Source organism: Osmerus mordax, chromosome 1 (genome assembly GCF_038355195.1).
Source record: "Osmerus mordax isolate fOsmMor3 chromosome 1, fOsmMor3.pri, whole genome shotgun sequence".
Taxonomy (NCBI): domain Eukaryota; kingdom Metazoa; phylum Chordata; class Actinopteri; order Osmeriformes; family Osmeridae; genus Osmerus; species Osmerus mordax.
In genome coordinates this window covers 11708179-11727014 of record NC_090050.1, presented here as the reverse complement: position 1 = coordinate 11727014, position 18836 = coordinate 11708179, and the positions used below count along the sequence as shown (strand labels likewise).

General features: G+C 46.6%; 2 protein-coding genes across 4 annotated transcripts; both read right to left on the bottom strand.

Moving 5' to 3' along the window:
- Positions 1-109: 109 nt before the first annotated feature.
- LOC136946374 (kazrin-like) lies at positions 110-3743 on the bottom strand. The gene is made up of 7 exons (XM_067240687.1): positions 3660-3743; positions 3364-3482; positions 2758-2989; positions 2575-2676; positions 1976-2142; positions 1625-1733; positions 110-1482 (listed from the first exon to the last, which is right to left on the bottom strand). Exons 1-7 carry the CDS (start codon positions 3711-3713, stop codon positions 1321-1323), a joined length of 945 nt encoding a protein of 314 aa, XP_067096788.1. The 5' UTR covers positions 3714-3743; the 3' UTR covers positions 110-1320.
- A 63-nt stretch (positions 3744-3806) lies between these two features.
- Positions 3807-18453, bottom strand: LOC136946352 (kazrin-like). 3 transcript variants are annotated; one of them, XR_010876888.1, is made up of 8 exons: positions 18253-18453; positions 9994-10188; positions 8276-8412; positions 7910-8080; positions 7565-7751; positions 7293-7454; positions 6816-6939; positions 3807-3859 (listed from the first exon to the last, which is right to left on the bottom strand). XR_010876888.1 is itself a non-coding variant. In XM_067240667.1 (7 exons), exons 1-7 carry the CDS (start codon positions 18281-18283, stop codon positions 6769-6771), a joined length of 1026 nt encoding a protein of 341 aa, XP_067096768.1. In that variant the 5' UTR covers positions 18284-18453; the 3' UTR covers positions 5261-6768. The 3 variants fall into 3 exon arrangements, 2 of the variants coding, with proteins under 2 accessions (XP_067096768.1, XP_067096775.1); XM_067240667.1 differs by lacking the exon at positions 3807-3859 and having other exon boundaries at positions 5261-6939; positions 7321-7454; XM_067240674.1 differs by lacking the exon at positions 3807-3859 and having other exon boundaries at positions 6774-6939.
- Positions 18454-18836: the final 383 nt, after the last annotated feature.

Sequence of the window (18836 nt, the reverse complement as noted above, 5' to 3'; positions counted from 1 at the left end):
TTATTAATTAATAAAAGCTATTCAACTTCGTTATATATGTTTTAAGCTACAGAAAAAGGCATCCATTTTCTGATTCAAATATTGTATATTTATTGTTCAGTATGTCATGAGCAGTATTTATCTACGGTTCAACAAACTTACAACTGTTTTAAACATACATTTCTATTCCATTTTATAAAACAATGGCACATTTCGCATTATTTTTAATTATGTATACATTGATTTAAATTAAACAGTAAAAAATGAAAAGTAAAACTGTAATATATAATATACATTTACACAATCATTCAGTTTGTATGCCATAGACGTGTTAGGCAAATTAGACTCTCAACTCATGGGCCTATTGGGTTTGCCATAAGTTCATTCACAGTACATAATGGAAAGTTCTATAGCAAGTGTTTCTTTGCCCACATATCACAATCAATTAGACGTTTGGACTGGCCTAATGTTCCTACCCCTCAACGTGACAATAAGGTGTGTGGAAGTGTGTTGATTGGGACCAAGTTCCTGTTGTACTGAAACGCCTATTGCTGTCTCCCATAAGTAGAATTCCTCCTGCTCCCCTCGAATGAACTACAAACATGTGTGTCCCTAAAGTTGTGGGTGCACTTAGCACAACCTTTTATTATAAAGTTAGTTCAACATGTGTCTGGCCCTGCCATTCTTAAGTGTGGAACTGGAAGCTTATTTTTGAGTTTTGTCTTTGATATTCATGCAAATAATACATTACAAATATATACGGAAAACACATCACAATGCTTGTTTCAAACTTGGTAAACTTTGACTGATTAGAGGAAGAGTAAAATGTTCAGCTAAAGCTTGCAATTATTTGAAAAATTGTTTTTTAATTAAATAATGAATTGATATGTTTCTGATTGGGAAAACATAGATTCAGACAGTAGTTAGACCTTTTAGATGCAACAACATGAGCTATGGTTATTTCGGATTGACTTTAAGCTTTTAGCATTTCTCATATTTGAGCAAGACTTAAAAAGCACTCTTCAGTTAAGTTTACACAATACCCTGCATTGACCATAGACATACTGCAGGGCTGGTGTACTAACTTAATGTACATTATACAATATACATTATGGTGTTCACTTGGTTATACAATTCTCCCCATCTTACATTGCTAAGGCATCAAGTCCATGCATCCATCATAAGTAAAACAACTTCAGACCTCTTTAGATGCAAACAACAGGGTAAATGAACAGATGAGTATGTGTATTATGCCTTCATTTGATGACAGGGAACAAGTCTTTGTTTCCATAGCATTTATCTGTGGTTGGTAACCAGTCCAAGTTCAAACACTATGTATGTTCACACGTTGGTGATCTCCACAGTCTTGTAGGTAAGCACAGGGCTACCCTTAACCCTTGGCACAGCCTGCACATGGGCCTCTCTGGGCAGAGTTCCACAGCTGCTATGGAACACCATGTTCCGTTCAGCTGACTTGCTCCTTCCACTCAACCGCAGAGGACTCTGGGAAAATTTGTCCAAAGAAAAGGAGCCCATCGTGAGAAAGATGTAAATCAATGGGACCTGTCTGAATTCCACAAATGTAGGGAAACATGCAACACATAAAAGTACAATCGGTTGGATTAGAATCAAGAGAACCACGCACCTTGCCGGATGTTCTTCTTCCTGACAGTCTTTCCTCCGTGTAGCGTCCAGGAAGGGCAGGGGATTGTGGGAGGAGCTCTAATGTCTCGTCATCCTGCTCTTTGCTGCTCCTGAAACAGACAGTGAGGCACTGTTGTCAGAAACCCCGATGTAAACACTTAGTCACTCACATATCAGACTAGTTAGCATGTCTGTTGAAGCAATTAAAACCTCTCTATATAAATGTCATGTGTTTAGCTAGAGATATAACTACATATTTTGGCTCACTATGCGGAAACCGAATTGTACAGATGAAAGTCATTTCTTAGACAGCTGGTCTGTACCCCTTTAGAACATGTTCTAAGATGGTTACCTGAGAGGGATGGCGAGGACCTTCATCTCCTCAGACAGGTGAAGATGCAGCATGTGTTTGTGGACGGGGATCCCCAGGAACCTGGCCATGACCTCAGGGTTGAACGACGGGTCTAAGGCCATCACGGCTCCGTGGACTCCTCTACTCAGGAGACTGTCTGCATACTCCTGCATGGGGCAACACCCACAGTAAAGGGTTATGAGCATGGGGGTCAGATGGCTGAGCGGTTAGGGAATTGGGGTATTAATCAGAAGGGTGCCGGTTCGATTCCCGGCTGTGTCAAATGACATTGTGTCATTGAGCAAGGCACTTCACCCTACTTTACTTGAGTAAAAACACAGTATTTCTCATTTGCTAATAACCTGTCCTCACAAAACAGGTAATCCAGTAACTGTGACTACGAATGATGCCTGTATAGCAGTGGTCTTCAGCCTGGGTCCTCAGGACCCACTGTCTTTTATGTTTTAGAGTTTTCCCTGCACCTGATTCAAAAGACTGGTCAACCACGATAACATCTGAAACATACAGGACAGTGGGTCCTGAGGACCAGGATTGGGGACCACCGCTGAATAGAACATAGTGAAAAAAGGGTGGTGGACCTTCAGATCTATGTCTCTGATCCACTTCATGACTCTATGGCAGGACCAGACTATGGGGTCGATGTCCTGCCTCTCACACCTGGTCCGGCGGGCCTGCAAAGCCTGCAGAAACATATGCACTCAAACCCATACGCCAAATGCAAAACAGTATCCACAGACTGAATACGAATGAACAGCACTGACGTCTTTGTCAAAGCTGAGCATCTGCAGGAGCTGGATGGCCATGAGGAGGGACGTCTGGTGGAACTGGTTGGTGATGTTGAGAAGTTTCTCCAGGTCCCTCCTGCTGAGCGTGCTGAGCAGCCGGCCGTCCACCAGCTGGCTGTGGAAGGACTGGGAGTACTGGGACAAGCCCACGTCGCTCAGCCAAGACTTGGACACCCAATGGTGGTCCATCTCTGCGGCCTTGGAGAGCCTGGTCAAAGAGGGATGATGGGTAAGGAATGATGGCTTCTTCAGAAACGTCTTCACGGATTCAGTTCAATTAGAGCAATCTAGTTGTCCCAGAGCGGCAATCCGTGGAAGCAAGCGTGGTAAAGACACGCGACGTGACGTCAACCGTAAGACGACACACAAGCAGTGGTCACGTGACAGTACAGTACACAGCAGTGGCAAACATGACATTGGCGGCGACCCTACACAGCCGTCAGGTGTCCATCGGTAACAGAAAAAGGCATGAGAGTCTGAAAGTGTGCGAGAGCAGCCATCACCTACTGTTCCTCGGGAATATACTGTGTTCCAGCACGTGTGCTGGCGCACATGTGGGAGGGTGAGAGATGTGCTGCTCACCCTCGGTTTCCCTCGGCCTCCCTGTAGTCCTCGATGGCGAGGCGTAGCTTCCTGCGGTGTAAGGGGTTACTGACGCCCAGCCCCAGCTCCAGGTCCTCGTCTGTCAGACCCAGCAGCACCTGCAGGACACACCCCCACACTCAGCATTCTGCCACCAGGCCCTGCACTTAGAAAACACGTACACTCACTCACTCACACACACATACACACACATTGCACACACACACACACACACACACACACACACACACACACACACACACACACACACAGCAGAATGCAAATCTAAATAGTACCTTGCCACTTTTGATGTTCTCGGAGCAAGCGCGGACGTACATGGGCATTGCCATGACAACCTCCAGCCAGGCTTGCACTGCCCCTGCCCTCCACTGGGATATGGGTGTGCTCCGAGTGAGCTCCGCCTGGTGGAGGCGGTCCAGCTGCTCCTCTCCATCTGATAGGCTCTGCTGTGTGAGGCTGGAGAGGCTGTCCGAGTCTGGATTGGCCAAGGGAGTTAGAGAGTAGTAGAGGGAGGGGTTTTGGGAAGTCAAAGGAATTGAGAAATGAAAATGACTCATCTGAGAAACCCTTCACAGCAGAAAATGGAGAGGCTTTGTGAAAAAGCAGTAACCTGAATGGTCCTTATGTGACAATTCTCCTCTGAGTTGTATCAGCGTACCAACAATATGACTGGGGTGAGCAAACTGTCTGGGAGATCTGAGGACACGAATACATATGTCAGCGGTTCCTCTAGCAACAGAAACACGTCCATTGTGCCAAAGAGCCCTAGAGCTTGATCACCCATTAGGAGGACTACACCCAGGGACAATATGCCCTCTGAGCCAAAACCATCAAGATTACAACCCGCCTTTCCGGTTGGCTTGGTGAAATAGCCATCAGTGTCTCTTAAACTCGTCTCCAATCTCTGTTAATGTACATGGTTTTAGGGCTTGCGGGAACATTTGGGACTATGTGCCACAAGGTTAACCAACGAACAATAATACTTATTATCCTAACCAACTAACACTGCTTTATACAGACAGCAGGGGGCACCAGAGTCAAACTTACCGCCACCTTCTACAACAGCTACAATATGAAACTAAACATCTAAAGAATATTCTTGCACACAGGCACAATTACAATTAAAGCCAGTCTCAGAGTTAACATTTAGCCAGGCATTTGACATTCAAATTCCAAACCTGTTTTACATATTTTTATTTGGCAATGGTTGGAATTAGTATGGGTTTTATGAGAACATTGATTGGTAATGATTTGGTCAGTTACAGGACTGACAGAGCATGAGTTAGATCAGATTCATGACAGAGACACCGACAGGGGCTTAATGGTTCTGTTTCCTGAGGCCAGAGAGCTTGTTATTTTTCCTTTGAGCCTCTTCCAGGGAAAGAAAGTCCGGCTCAACCAGATTTGATGATCATGTCTTGCATGTAAAAAAAATCAAATACATAGATGTATCAAGTGTGTCGAGATTTTCCTGAGAAAATAAACTTTTAATTTAGTCATTTTCGATATCATAGTTTAGTTTTTATCATAGTTTTATTTTGGTGCCACCGTAAACCATCAGGGAAACGGACTTAGTCATCACAGATGAAGAGTTACTGACTGCCAGGTAGGGGAGTCACCATTAGACATGGGGTACATTCCATTCCATTCCATTATGTCCTGACACACACCCTTGTTCCCATGCCAACAGATCTCCTCCTATCAAAGTTTTCCCTTGGATTCTGCTTTTCACCCAATCCTTGAATAGAGCGGTATAGTGAACAAGGGCATGTGTAAGTAAACAACTTCCTGAATGGAGGGTATCCCCAGTGCAGGAGAGTGAGAGGGACATCAGGACACAGGAACAGACTACACACAGAACACAGGCACGCCCATACATATTTAGTTGTTGCTGATTTTTATTTTAAAATAATGTTTCATTTGAATTGCTTTCATGTTGAATATGATAAAACCTTCTGCCGGTCAAAGCTGAGGACAGTCCATCTTTCCCTCAGTTACTTCTCGTTCTATAAATAAAATACTTTATAGATTTACTCTTTTATGCCACATATCCTTAATTACAAAACATTTTGAAGAAAACAATCTGAGACACAAATGTTAGAAACACGGAAAGGTTGTTTTTCGTAAGAACACGAAACAAAAACTGCGAATAAGAAGAGCGCCTTGCATTTGGAATGCAAGAAAACGCGAAATTAGAATGTGTGGGTGGGTATGCGGGGGGGGGGGGGGGATGTTGGAGGGGGGGGAGGTATGAGGAAGGAATGAGGAAAATGAGGAAACACAGGGTTTATGACAGTGTTAATAACCCTGCTAACTACGGGCTGAATGGTTGTACAACTAATCTACAAGTGATCAGGAGAGACCAGCGGGTGTTTCAGTGCACATTCCTACGCTTCACTTTGGCACAGCTGACAGCATTGAACTGGAGAACTAAAGTGATGTTCCAAGGCCTGAGCGTCATCAGAGTCTAATCACACACCGGACTCTGGTTGACAGGTTCAAACTGGATTTAGCTTTCGAGCAGCAGCTTCAAAGAGGCTCTCCTAGAACAACGTCAAAACTTGTCTTTGTTTGCTTCCATTGTGAGAAAGAACATTGTGAAACAGAAGCTTGGATATGTTAGCAAGCCAATAATTGGTTAACTCTGGAGAACAAGCAAAACCGCATACATACTCTAGAAGTAGCCTCATCATTATCCAACCACCAACCAGGAAAGTACTTGTACCACCTGTAGGGTGTTCTCCATGTTAACCCTCCCTTCATAACAAGCCTGAATCTGACTCAGAATTGGGGTAAAAAAAAGGCCAAAAATATGTCAAAGCAACTGTCAAATATGAATCATAAAAATACAATTACAAACACTAGGTGCACGTCGATTCCTATCTACATATGCACAGCAGTCCTTCAAGTGTCCAGTTGTAAAAATTAAACATACTAATCAAGACACAGAGAGGATAACACAGCATAAACATATCCACACAAAACAATCCATGTATATATTTATAAGCATGTAAACATATATAAATATGCATACATGTACATCTATAAATATATATCTCATTTACATACATACATTTTGAGGGCAATATACAGGGAGCAAGCAGTTCTCTGTCAGGCTTGTCTTTAGGGCACACTTGGCAACACACACATCAAACCTGGGTCAATTATTATTGAAATGATTTCAAATCATGGAACTATACTTACATGGGCTTGTTTGGAACAATTTGACCCATTCCGCCCTTCACTTGAGGCAGGATAAACACACTTAAAAAGGTTTCTAAATGATTTGGAATAACATGTGCCCCAGGCTTACTCATCCACACACACACACACACACATACACACACACACACACACACACACACGGTCTATCACACAGCCCCATCACCAGTCAGCGTCCTCCTCTATGTAATAGTCGGGGGTGGGTGTACCATCAAACAGGCCTGGGTCCATCGACTTGCGCTGCTTCCCTCGACCAAAAACACGCGAGAGCGAGCCCAGAGTCAACTTCTCTTTCTTCTTCTTACGCTTCTGGTCGTCCAACTCCTCCATGGACTGGACCAGGGAGAGAAGGGAGGGAGGAGAGGAGGAGAATATTTAGTTTGTAAAGTCCAAGCTACAAATACTGTTATCATGAGCTTAATGAATGAATCACAACACTGAATTATTTTAGAAGCAGGCAGAATATCCAAGACAAGCCGACAGACACATACCACACATACCACAATTCAGACAGACAGACATGCTCCACAAAGCATAATAGACAGATAGCGCAGCACAGGACAGACCGACAGACACCACAACGACAGACACCGCACCACACTAAAAGACAGGCAGGCCTCAAGACAGACAGACATACAGACAGGCCACACGAGAGGAGGCGGGTACTTATAGAGAGGTGTGTTTACTTGGTCGGGGGGGCCAGGCAGCTCTTACATTGCAGAGAGAGTGGGTCCGGTGGCGGGGGGAGTTGATGTCGCTGGGGGTGGACGAGCGGTCACCGTCCGCCGCCGAGGCGTCCGAGATGACGGAGGGCTGGCGGGAGTGACAGGGACTCACCCTAACCACAGCTGTACACACACACACATACACACACAGTCAGCACGCGCTTGGTGCTGAGAAAACCCCCCGAAATAGAGTGAAGAGAGTTAGTCCGTGGAGCCAGAGAGAGGTGGCCTACCCTGCCTATCGGATGTGTGTCCGTGGTAGAGGGTCTGCTGGCTCTGGCGTATGGCAGCCGTGAGGGGCAGGTCTGCCTGCATCACCCACTCCTGGCTGCCGTTCACCACAGGCTCGGCCGTGTTGGGCATGGCCACGGAGTGGCGCTTGGGCACGTCCTTGGTGAGCGTGGCCAGAGACTGCTTGGCCTGGCACAGACACACAGAGGGTAGGGTCAGACACGTGAGGAATGTTAGGGAGTGGATATGTGGGTACACGAACAGCCACAACGTTATGGACTGACACGTTGACATGTAACCCCCCCCCCCCCCCCCCCCACACACACACACACGTGACAGACACACACCATGGTGAGCTCGGCTTCCAGCTCCTTGATGCGGTTCTCCTTGGTGTCCATGTGTGAGCGCAGCAGGTTGGCCTGCTCCATGGCCTCCTTGCTCTGCCTCCTCAGGTCCCACTTCTCCCTCTCCAGCAGGTCCTTCTCTTTGGCCAGGGCTTTCACTGCATCCTCGCTCTCCTGTCACACGCGCACACACACACCGAAAAACCGAGAAACCGAAATCCCAGTCAGCGTGCATGTGTGTGTCGAACATGTTGAAACTAAGTAAACAGAGTCACGATATATATTAAACCTTTGTGAGGTTTGTATGGGAGTTTGACGTGAACACCAGCACGTGTGTGTGTGTGTGTGTGTGTATGGGTGTGTGGGTACCTTCCGATGCTGGTCATAGTTGCGTATGAAGTCTCGTAGCTGCTCCTCCCTGCTCTCCAAGGTGGTGTAAAGCTGCTGCATCTGGTTCACCAGGTCGGCCTTCTCCACCTTCAGACGCTTACGGTCCTCCTTCATGGCTATGACACACACACACACACACACACAGCTGGTTGTGTATACAGGACCATATTGGGTTGAGGCGCAGTTACTTAAGGCCGTCACTAGATGTCCCTGTGTCTCCTCGAACCTGGCTAGGAGCCGTAAAGTACTGTTTCGACATCAACAGCTCCCAGTGTATGATGTAATCATCTCACAATATAAGTGGTGGAGTATGTCACCTACTCATCCACTACAGAAAACTATGCCAAACGATGGGTGTGGGGATTAAGTGGACTTATCTGACGAGAGACTGGCAACATACGACATACTCCGAACGACAGAGAGAAAGTTAGAGAGGGGGAATTAGAGAAAAAGAACGGGGACACAGAGGGGGGGGGGGAGAGAGTGGAGAGAGAGGGAGGGGAGAGAGAAAGACAGAAATAGAGAGGGAGGAGGGGAGAGAAAGGGGAGAGACAGAGAGAACGAGATGACGAGAGACAACCAAGGTGACAACCTGTCCTGCTCCTGAACACTTCAACACGTGTGTCAACCATGAAGCATTCATGAGTCAGGAGCACCTCCCGCCATAAGCGTTCTCACTCAACATCAAGACCTGTTCTGTGCAAGTCAGACCAGAGCTCGGCGGTTAGGAGTGCCTGACACCTGTTCCTCAAGTTGGCATGACAACCCCAGAGAAAGGAGAAACCAGATGCGATCATTTGTTTTTCACAGGCAGTTTTGATAAACACACGCTGACAGTCTCCCTATATGCTCTACCACATTTTAGACAACCAAGACAGAAAACCTACCTGTAGAAAACAGGAGGTATATTAAAGAAGTTTTACTGAGTTCAGCAAGTTCATATTTTCCCTGCAATGGGAGGGGAGGACAATTTCTAAACCGTACGCGGAACCACATTTGGCAATAGTATGAAGATTATTTCTCAACACATACTCCACATAGCATTCGACTTTTTCTTGCCAAAAAGAAGACCTGGTATTTAAAAACCAGAATATTTGCGTATGTGTTTGTGGGTGTGTGTGTGTCACCATTTATAGAACTCAAGCTAATATTGTAAAGAGTGACTAGATGTTCCCAGACCACAAGATATGTCCCTCATTCCTTGTGAAGAGAGATACCAAACAGGCTTGTTTGTTGACGTCAAAAGAAAAACTGAAGATAAGATCTGTACACCAAATCACATACTGTGTTTGGTACCAGTCAAGGGATGTTACTTAACATAGCATACATACCAGGTACCCGTCTGAACGACCCATCTGAACTGATACAAATGAATGTATACTGTTTAGAATTGTGGTGTAGAAGCTGTCAGGTTTCGGTTCATATAGGTGAGGCGAAGGCTGGTGTCGGGGGACATGACGTTAAGGTAGGCGTGAGGGGAGGTGCCCTGGTGGCTCACAGGGTACAGCCTGCATGTCCTCCCCTATCTCTCTCTCTCTCTCCCCAACACGTTCTGTCTTTCTACACTGTCACTACCAAAACAATGATCTTAAATGTTTAAAAAGGCAAGCGAGAGGGTTTAGCCAGGAGTCAGCTGAAGATTCGCCTCAGCATGCGGACTCAGGGTAGGGGTTTGCGGCAAGTGTTGAGGTCCTGACCTTGCAAGGCCTCCTTGGCGCGGTCCAGCTCCTGCTCCCGGTCGCCCAGCTGCACCCGGAGCTGCGTGGCGGACAGCAGCGCGGCCGAGCACGAGCCCTGGCTGCTCTCCTCCAGGTCCTTAGTCAGCATGTCCTTCATCTGACGCAGCAGATGCACCTCCTCCTGCAGCTGACACACCTCCTCCCGCAGCAGCACTGGACACACGCACACACACACACACGCATTCACGCACGCACGCACAAAGAAGAGAAACATTCATTTCACTTCCAACTGAAAACAGATAAGCGGTCAACACGTTCTTGCCGTCACTAGATGAGACGGAGGGAGGGTGTGAAAGGATAGAAGAAGAGAAAGTCACAGTGTGAGGGTGAGGAAACCGACGGAGAGCTAGAGGAACGAGCGAAAGAAGGAAGAAAGAAGAGAAAAACGGCAGAGATTAAAATGGAGTCCGTGAACAGTGAAGCATATGCAAGCTATTTGACACCTTTTTTTTGCCATGAGAATACAAATACTCACACACACACACACACCAACAAATAAGAAGTGGCAGCTCAGCACTCAGGCTGACAGGGCTACACACACACACAGCAGTTGAGAGACCAGCTTGATGTGGCTCAGTTGAAATATCAGCCCCACAAGCCTCCGACCTCATCCTTGTTTTCCAGCTTGGTGTGTTTTCCTTCGAGGGAGGCTTTCCTCCAAGCCTCCAGGGAGAGAGATACTCAGGTCGCAAGAAGTCAAGGAAATAACAACAACACGGGGAAACACACACAAAACCCCTGCTGATAGAGACCCATCTATCACGGCACCCTTTGTCGCTTTTTACACTGTTTCCCTATCAGACGAGTTAGCGCTTCAAGAAAAAGGTAGTTGGAGTTAGGAGACTCAAACTTAGTTTCCATACCTAGCCTCCTCTAGGAGAAAGCTCCACGAGACTCCTGCTCGTGAGTCAATGATGACAAGAAAGATGTGTGTTCCAAACTACTGTTTTTCTGCAGCAAGTTGTGTCTGGTTTAAGGAGATAGTGTGTGCACGAGTTCCTCCAGGTGTGCATATTTTGGCTGTGTGTGTGTGCGTGTGAGCCCATGTTTATGTGCTCGGCAGTATCTGTGTGTGTGAGTCTACGTGTTTGCGTTTGGCTGTGTGTGTGTGTGTGCGGGCGAGTGCGTGTGCGTGTGTGTGTGTGTGTGTGTGTGTGTGTGTGTGTGAGAAAGAGAGAGGAAGCCAGGCCCCCCCAGGCCCACAGCCAGTCAGCAGGAGGCTGCAGAGACCTAGATAAGGCAGGCAGGGACAGTCCATCGGTCACTGTCTGCACAGACAACCCAGACATACCAGGAAGCTCTCTATTCTACAGCACAAGGCACAGAGAGCTGCTCTCCTGGAGAGAGCAATCTCTGGCTGCCTTCTTGCGGGCTAAATCGGCCCATTCATCCGTCCACCTTCAGGCTTCCTTATTCGTCCCAGACGGGCCAGCTGACGCGTTTGATCGCTCCGTCGAGCGAGCCGGGGCGGAGTGGCGCCGCCCAGGCTGTCGAAAGCGTCCCGCTGCCCGTTCGGTGAGCTTCCGGGGGATGGAAGCGGTGGCCCTGACTGTGACCCCGGTGTGATCTCCGGGTGTCTGGGATCCACATGAAGAGCTGTGGTTGTGTTCCATTATGGGAAGCAGGGCCTGCTGTTTGGACTGAGCTGGAACCCAGGGTGTGAAGTGTGTCTGGGCTTCAGAGTGCAGGTGTGGGGATGTGTCGCTCTGGAGCCAGTTGGCGCCTGTGATCGCAGCCTGGCCATGATGGTGATGATCATGATCCGCAGAGTCAACAGGTTCAACATGTAGATAGGAAATTCCGAGGATACAGTGTCGCCCTAGGACAGGCAATTGGAACTGTAAACCGATCACCAAAAGAAAAGATGAAAAACTGTGAGGGCTCGCATGAAGAGATTGCTGGGAGAGCAGAGAGGGTGATTTCCGCAGGAGCTATTAGTGCCATAATTTCCTCAAACACACCATCCTATTGATCCTGTCTCAGCCCTCAACGCCCCCTCACCCAGACACACAAACTCAACCTCGAGTTGCTGCTCATTGCCATCACAGACAGCGGGAGAGATGAAGCCAGAGGTCGGCCAAAGGCCCTGGAAGCTTCTGTGTTTTACCATAGACAAACGGCATCCATCTATGTAAGAGCTGGTGTGCAGCATATCAGGGGGGAACATGGATGTTGGCGGGGGGGGGGCCTTCATCTTTAATATTCTTTGCGAAAGAGATACCTGGTCTATAAACACTAGACCTATAAGAACAATATTCCTTATCGACTGTCTCTTGATGGCCCTCAGCACTGCCAATGATCGGTGGAAAACAGATACTCATCCGCTCAGCTCTGGTCTACAACACACAGCTATCCTGTGCCCTGTTCTACAACACACAGCTATCCTGTGCCCTGTTCTACAACACACAGCTATCCTGTGCCCTGTTCTACAACACACAGCTATCCTGTGCCCTGTTCTACAACACACAGCTATCCTGTGCCCTGGTCTACAACACACAGCTATCCTGTGCCCTGTTCTACAACACACAGCTATCCTGTGCCCTGTTCTACAACACACAGCTATCCTGTGCCCTGTTCTACAACACACAGCTATCCTGTGCCCTGTTCTACAACACACAGCTATCCTGTGTGGATGGTGTACATGAGCAGACTCATCCATCATTTTAACAAGCGTCCCTTTGGAAGCCATTAGACTGACATGTTGAAAACTGTATTATTTGCCTCTGCTTTAGACATCCCATGTTAAAAATGTAATGTTGTTAATGTTGTTGCGGGTAATTAGCCACAGGACTAAAGTGCCCTAAGCAGAAGAAGAGTATACTTAAATCAAATTTAAATGTAGTTCATCAGAGCTTCATACGTTTTTATTGTATTTATCTTTTTCTAAAGAATTGCACTAATTATGTATATTCACTGTACTGATTTTGTATATCCACACACTTATTGACAACTTTATTATATAAGTATGTTTGTACTTATACTTACCGTAGTATATATACTAAGTATAATATTATTTTGCACGAGGCAAGAGAACTTACAGCGAATAATTGGCAACGAGATTGGCAAGCCATCACAAACACGTACGTGCATCATTTGCATACATTTCCATTTCTTAACACCTTCCACCATAATCGGTGCTCGAACAACGGCACCTAACAGCAACATTGACCTTTTATAAACTATCAATGAATTGTGTTGTTCAGATGGAAATTTATAGTGAAATGTGTCTATATCATATACAGGATATAATATAAATAACCTACTACCTAGCACTATAAAAACCAAGTAATCACTTGTGGAAATGAACAGTTCCCTTGTCAGCAGTCAGATAAAACCTGCATATCATGTTTTGTTGAAATTATAGGAAAATGTATATGCCATGATGTATGCTGTTATCATTATAAAATCATCAAGAGTTGGGCCTCAATTGATTTGATTTCATTGGTCGAGCCTTAGTAGGGGGCAAGATAATCTCACAATATGTTCCAAAGTCTTTCAATCCTTGGATTACCAGTTGATTGTAAATTCCCACAATAATCTGTCGACAGAAAGCAGAGAGGCAGACGGCTGAGAGTGTTTTGGTTCCTTCTATGATTCCATGTTGCTCGTCAGTATTTTTCCCAGGTTGTGTGCGTGTTCCCTGGTGGCCTGGCATCTGTCTGCCACTCTGGCACACTCAGTCATGGTAGAGGACCCGAGGGAACAGAGTAAGGAGGGTTTAAAACACTGCTCAGAGGGGAGTCAGGTGGCTGAGCGGTGAGGGAATCGGGCTAGTAATCCGAAGGTTGCCAGTTCGATTCCCGGTCATGCCAACTGACGTTGTGTCCTTGGGCAAGGCACTTCACCCTACTTGCCTCGGGGGAATGTCCCTGTACTTACTGTAAGTCGCTCTGGATAAGAGCGTCTGCTAAATGACTAAATGTAAATGTAAATGCTCAGCAGAGAGATCACTGGAGTCATTCAAAGGCCACTACATCAACCCCCAGGTCACTGCAATAGTACATCTGACTTTGGAAATCAGACTGTAGTACATCTGACTGGCCCTGTGTTACCCAGGCCGAACCCCCCAGAACACTGAAGGACATCGAGGAACACAGCAGAATACCGCCGGAGACAGCAGAGCACTGCAGAACATCACGGAACATCGTGGAACACAGCAGAATACCGCCGGAGACAGCAGAGCACTGCAGAACATCATGGAACATCGTGGAACACAGCAGAATACCGCCGGTGACAGCAGCGCACACAGAACATCATGGAACATCGTGGAACACAGCCGAATACCGCCGGTGACAGCAGCGCACACAGAACACCGCAGAACACACCTGAGCTCAAAACACCATGACAACGATGCCAGTGTCACAACAACATTCCCTATGATTAGCCGTTATGTCTAATGAACACCTCCAGGAGTGACACATGACGAGGGTGAGGTTGGAGCTGCTAACCACACTGCCTCCCTCTTAGATCCAATCCTTGTCAATAGGAGACCTGTTCCGGTACAGTCAGCATACCTTGATCTCATGGCCACCTGTACAGCTGGTCCAAGGTTCTCTGTGAGACCAGAAACAGGAGAGAAGCTACTGTCAGCTGGACAGGTGACTGGGTCATGAATAATACAACTGTCGCCACCCAGATGAGTTCAATCTATGATGAGTGGACTCATATAGGTCTCCTGGTGGCACTTGACTCAACACTTCCCCATAGAATCACTGCAAACAGTGTGTCTGGAAAACAAAGAAAAGAAAAACTACAAGGACATATTAAAGAATAGTAAAAAGACTCCAGTCTTACAGTGTTGTACTGTTCAAAACCCTGTCATTTTCATTTTATTTTACAGCGACATTATCGTGTGCACACATGCACATAGTATTAACATATTAACTTGCTGATAAGCCATTTCTTCAGTTTGATTCATTTAGTGTTTTTATTACTATGTTTTATGAGGTTGGGGTGCCTGCAGTGAGGTAGTAGAGACTGGGGATCGTTATGAATAAATTACATCCAGCTTTGAGTTTGCTTCCGGCTGCAGAGCAGCTGTGTCTCATGCACAAACACACTCTTAGATACAGTATATTTACTCCCCCAGTCGCGGAGGAGCTGGGAGTGAACCAGCCCGGGTGTGCCTGCTGTCTCTGACAGTGTGTTTGTTTTCTTATTGATATTTGATATTTGATGTGTGCAGTCTGTGACAAGTGGGTTTGTGTGTGTTTGTGCGTATGTGTGTGATGACTGTGTGTGTGTGTATCTGCTGAGCTCTGGCCTGTGGTAATGACCATGCAGAGATGATCAGGAGGTGACAAGGGTCCGCTGGGGGTCGGTCTTCAACCCCATAAAGCAGATATTAGCCATGATGTTCGGCTGGTGTGTGTGTTGGTGTGTGTGTCTCATACACCTTTTTCACTATCACCTCCAGTCACTCTAGGAACCCCAAATGAACATCTGGTAAGAGAAGCAGCTTCTGAAAGGACATGTTGTAATCTCAGTTCCAACCCAAAAGAGCATCGCCTATACAACTCAAGACAAAAGCGTGACCTGAATAAGGGGCCTTATATAAGAGGATAACATTGAATCCACATGAAATGCAGGACACAACCAAACACACAAAAACACACAAACACACTTACACACTTACACACACATACACACACAGGAGATTTTTTGTTACAAAAAAGCAAACACTTCATTCAGTCAATAGCCCTCCCGAACACAGATTAGACACAGTGGTTGTAAACATTCCCAGAAAAGCTATATTAAGAATGTGTGTGTGTGTGTGTGTGAAAGCAAAAGACAAGCCGTGCTGCAGGATAAAAGCATACTGTAGTTTGTTGTAAACAGCAGACCCTCATCATATTCAGACCCAGGGAAAGGAGATGGAAGGTAAGTGGTTGAAAGCAGTCAAACAAGGCTCTACCCTGTCCGGAGATACGACTGAGCACCACCTGTATGAGGCATGGAGGTCGGCTCAACCTTCCCACACAGCATTCACGCATTCAACTCTACAGTCCGTGCTGGTAGAATGACCTTATTCTATAACAATGCATGGAAGGGCTTTATTTGATCATGTCTCACTACAAGCACCAAGATGCACTTAACCACAACATCCTCACTGCTATGCCAACTGGCCGGAGAAGCAGGTGCCACAGGTGCATGATGGTATTTGTAGTGCCTGTGTTTGCGTGCCTGCGTCGGCATCAGGGGCTGCCTTTCTGTGTGTCTCTCTGTGTGTGTGTGTGTGTGTGTGTTTGTATCCACAGAGACCAGCTGCCATTAATTAATTACTCAGAGTTTGCGTTTCATGTGAGGTCAATGAGAGGATGCCAGCAGGAGATAGCTGTAATGGATTCACACGTTTATGGGCAGATTATGCTCCATGCCAGTGCTATGTCAGTGTAACACTAGAGACCACCTGCCGCAGAGGGACTGGCTCCACTCCAGAGAGGGGCGCATCACAAGCCAACAAGTACATGGAGTTCCACAGAGTGGCAAGAGGAAACGCAATGCGTTAATGCGTCCGCACACTCAGTGCCGATGGTAGCAGATAATCAACAGTGTTCACCACTTAACAAGACACTTTGAGCCAAAGTGACAGAAGAGTCATTGTATGTCGTGAGTGAATGTAATCCCAGAGGGACTCTGACTCACAGACTCTCTCATAACGCTGTGCTCGGACCACTGCAGGAGCACATCCATACAGTGACTGGGACTAGGCAGATCCACACTCCATGTTGAGGGATCCTGGTTAAGGAAGGGCGTACGTGTGAGGGTGCGTGTGGGTGCGTGTGGGGGTGTGTTTCTGGGTCTGTCTGTATGTGTGTGTGTGGAGTGTGGAACTAGCCCCGATAGTGACATCTGGCACCACAATTCAGTTTGGTCAAATTCATTATCTTTCGTAATTTGGAGACAGAGAGAGGGAGGAAAGAGAGAGAGGAGAGAGAGGAGAGAGAGAGAGAGAGAGAGAGAGAGAGAGAGAGAGAGAGAGAGAGAGAGAGAGAGAGAGAGAGAGAGAGAGAGAGAGAGAGAGAGAGAGAGAGAGAGAGAGAGAGAGAACCTCTGGGTATGGACTAGTTCAGTCACGCTACATAGCCATTGGGATCAGCTCTGCCTCATCCCCTCAAATACCATCAGCCTACACACACACACACACACACACACACACCCACACCCACACCAATTCCATTTCAGTGGGATACAGTTAAGTCGAAACCAAACCAGTTTAGGACATTTAGTCAAACAGAGTAAATCATGTTATAAAACAGTCTGGATGTGGACAATCAGTGCTCCAGCAGGGACAGTTAGGACACTGCTAGAATCACACTGACCCAGACAAGGCTGTAGAGGTTGTGACTATCTTGGTACTATCTTACCCCTTCAAAAAAAAGGGCCAAACTTCGCTTCAACTCAAAACCATTGGCAGAAAGAAGAGTATAAACTATCAGATTTAAATTGATTTAGTTTGATTCTGAATGGATTGATTTGAAAATGTGACCTGACCTGTTACATTAGGCCTCGACCATTGGTAATCCCTCTAGATTACTGCCCTTTGTCTGATTATGTCCAGAATATGCTTTAAATTCACTGAGCTGCCCATGTACTGTAAATATCCACACAATATCCTGACCAACAGTCAAACCTCACATACAGTACTTAATCTGTCAGATTACCAGATTGATACAGATTGACAAATCCACATTTTAAATGTAGGTCAATATCCAGTATATACACACTAAAAAATACTTTCTGATTGTAGGTGGAATATCAAAGTGAACACTGGTATTGGAGCTGCTGGACATTCTAGTCTCTGTGGTACAAAAAACAACAAATCCATAGATCAGTGACATGTTCATGGCTACTACCAGAAGAGGTTTGAATCCTGAACTCTTCCGTACTCATTCAGATTCCTCTGAATCAGCAGAAACATGGACAGTGTTAACAAACACATGGACATGCAACAACATTCTAATTACAGTATGTCCCCCCACCTAAACACACATACACACACACCTCTTCCCCACTACCCAAATACACCACCTGTTTTTTAATCTTGGGTAATCTACAGTAAACACACATCTCTCTCCGCAACTAGCTCTCCCCTCTTTCATATCCTCTCTCTCTCTCTCTCTCTCTCTCTCTCTCTCTCTCTCTCTCTCATCTCTCTCTCTCTCTCTCTCTCTCTCTCTCTCTCTCTCTCTCTCTCTCTCTGTCTCTGTGACTCACCGGGGTCCCCCTCCTCCTTGTCGGACCTCATGTCCTCCTCGGCACACGCTCCGTAGGGCTCCACGGTCAGCGCCGGTGTGTGTTCTCATGGTTGGCAGACATAACTCTCACACACACACACAAACACTCAGGGAAACTCCAAAGTCAGCCAGCGTACTCAGTCAATCGCTCCTAGCTCTACATACTGGCTCCACCCAGCCAGATAACCAGGAATTGGTCTCTCGCGAGGGGGTTGTCTCTCCCTGGCTCTCTCTCTCCACCTCTCTATCTACAGGAACACACCTATTGGCAGTTTCCATTCCAGCCTTTCTGCTTCCACCCTTAGCCCCTCCTTCCTGTAACCCCGCCTAGCTGGACAATGACGCTCATTCTTTCCTAACACACACCCACAAACAGGTTGTAGCTGCTGCCTCAGGTGTTTAAACCAGGTAAGATATGTACTCTAGCTCCACCTGATGGCAAACAGCTGCAAGTCACTCCAGAGGACATGGCGAATCCACCTCATGCGTACAATCCTTCACACACTCACCGCTTCTACCATGCTCTACAAGAAAGGCCTCAGAAGTTTAGCGTGAAGTCACTGA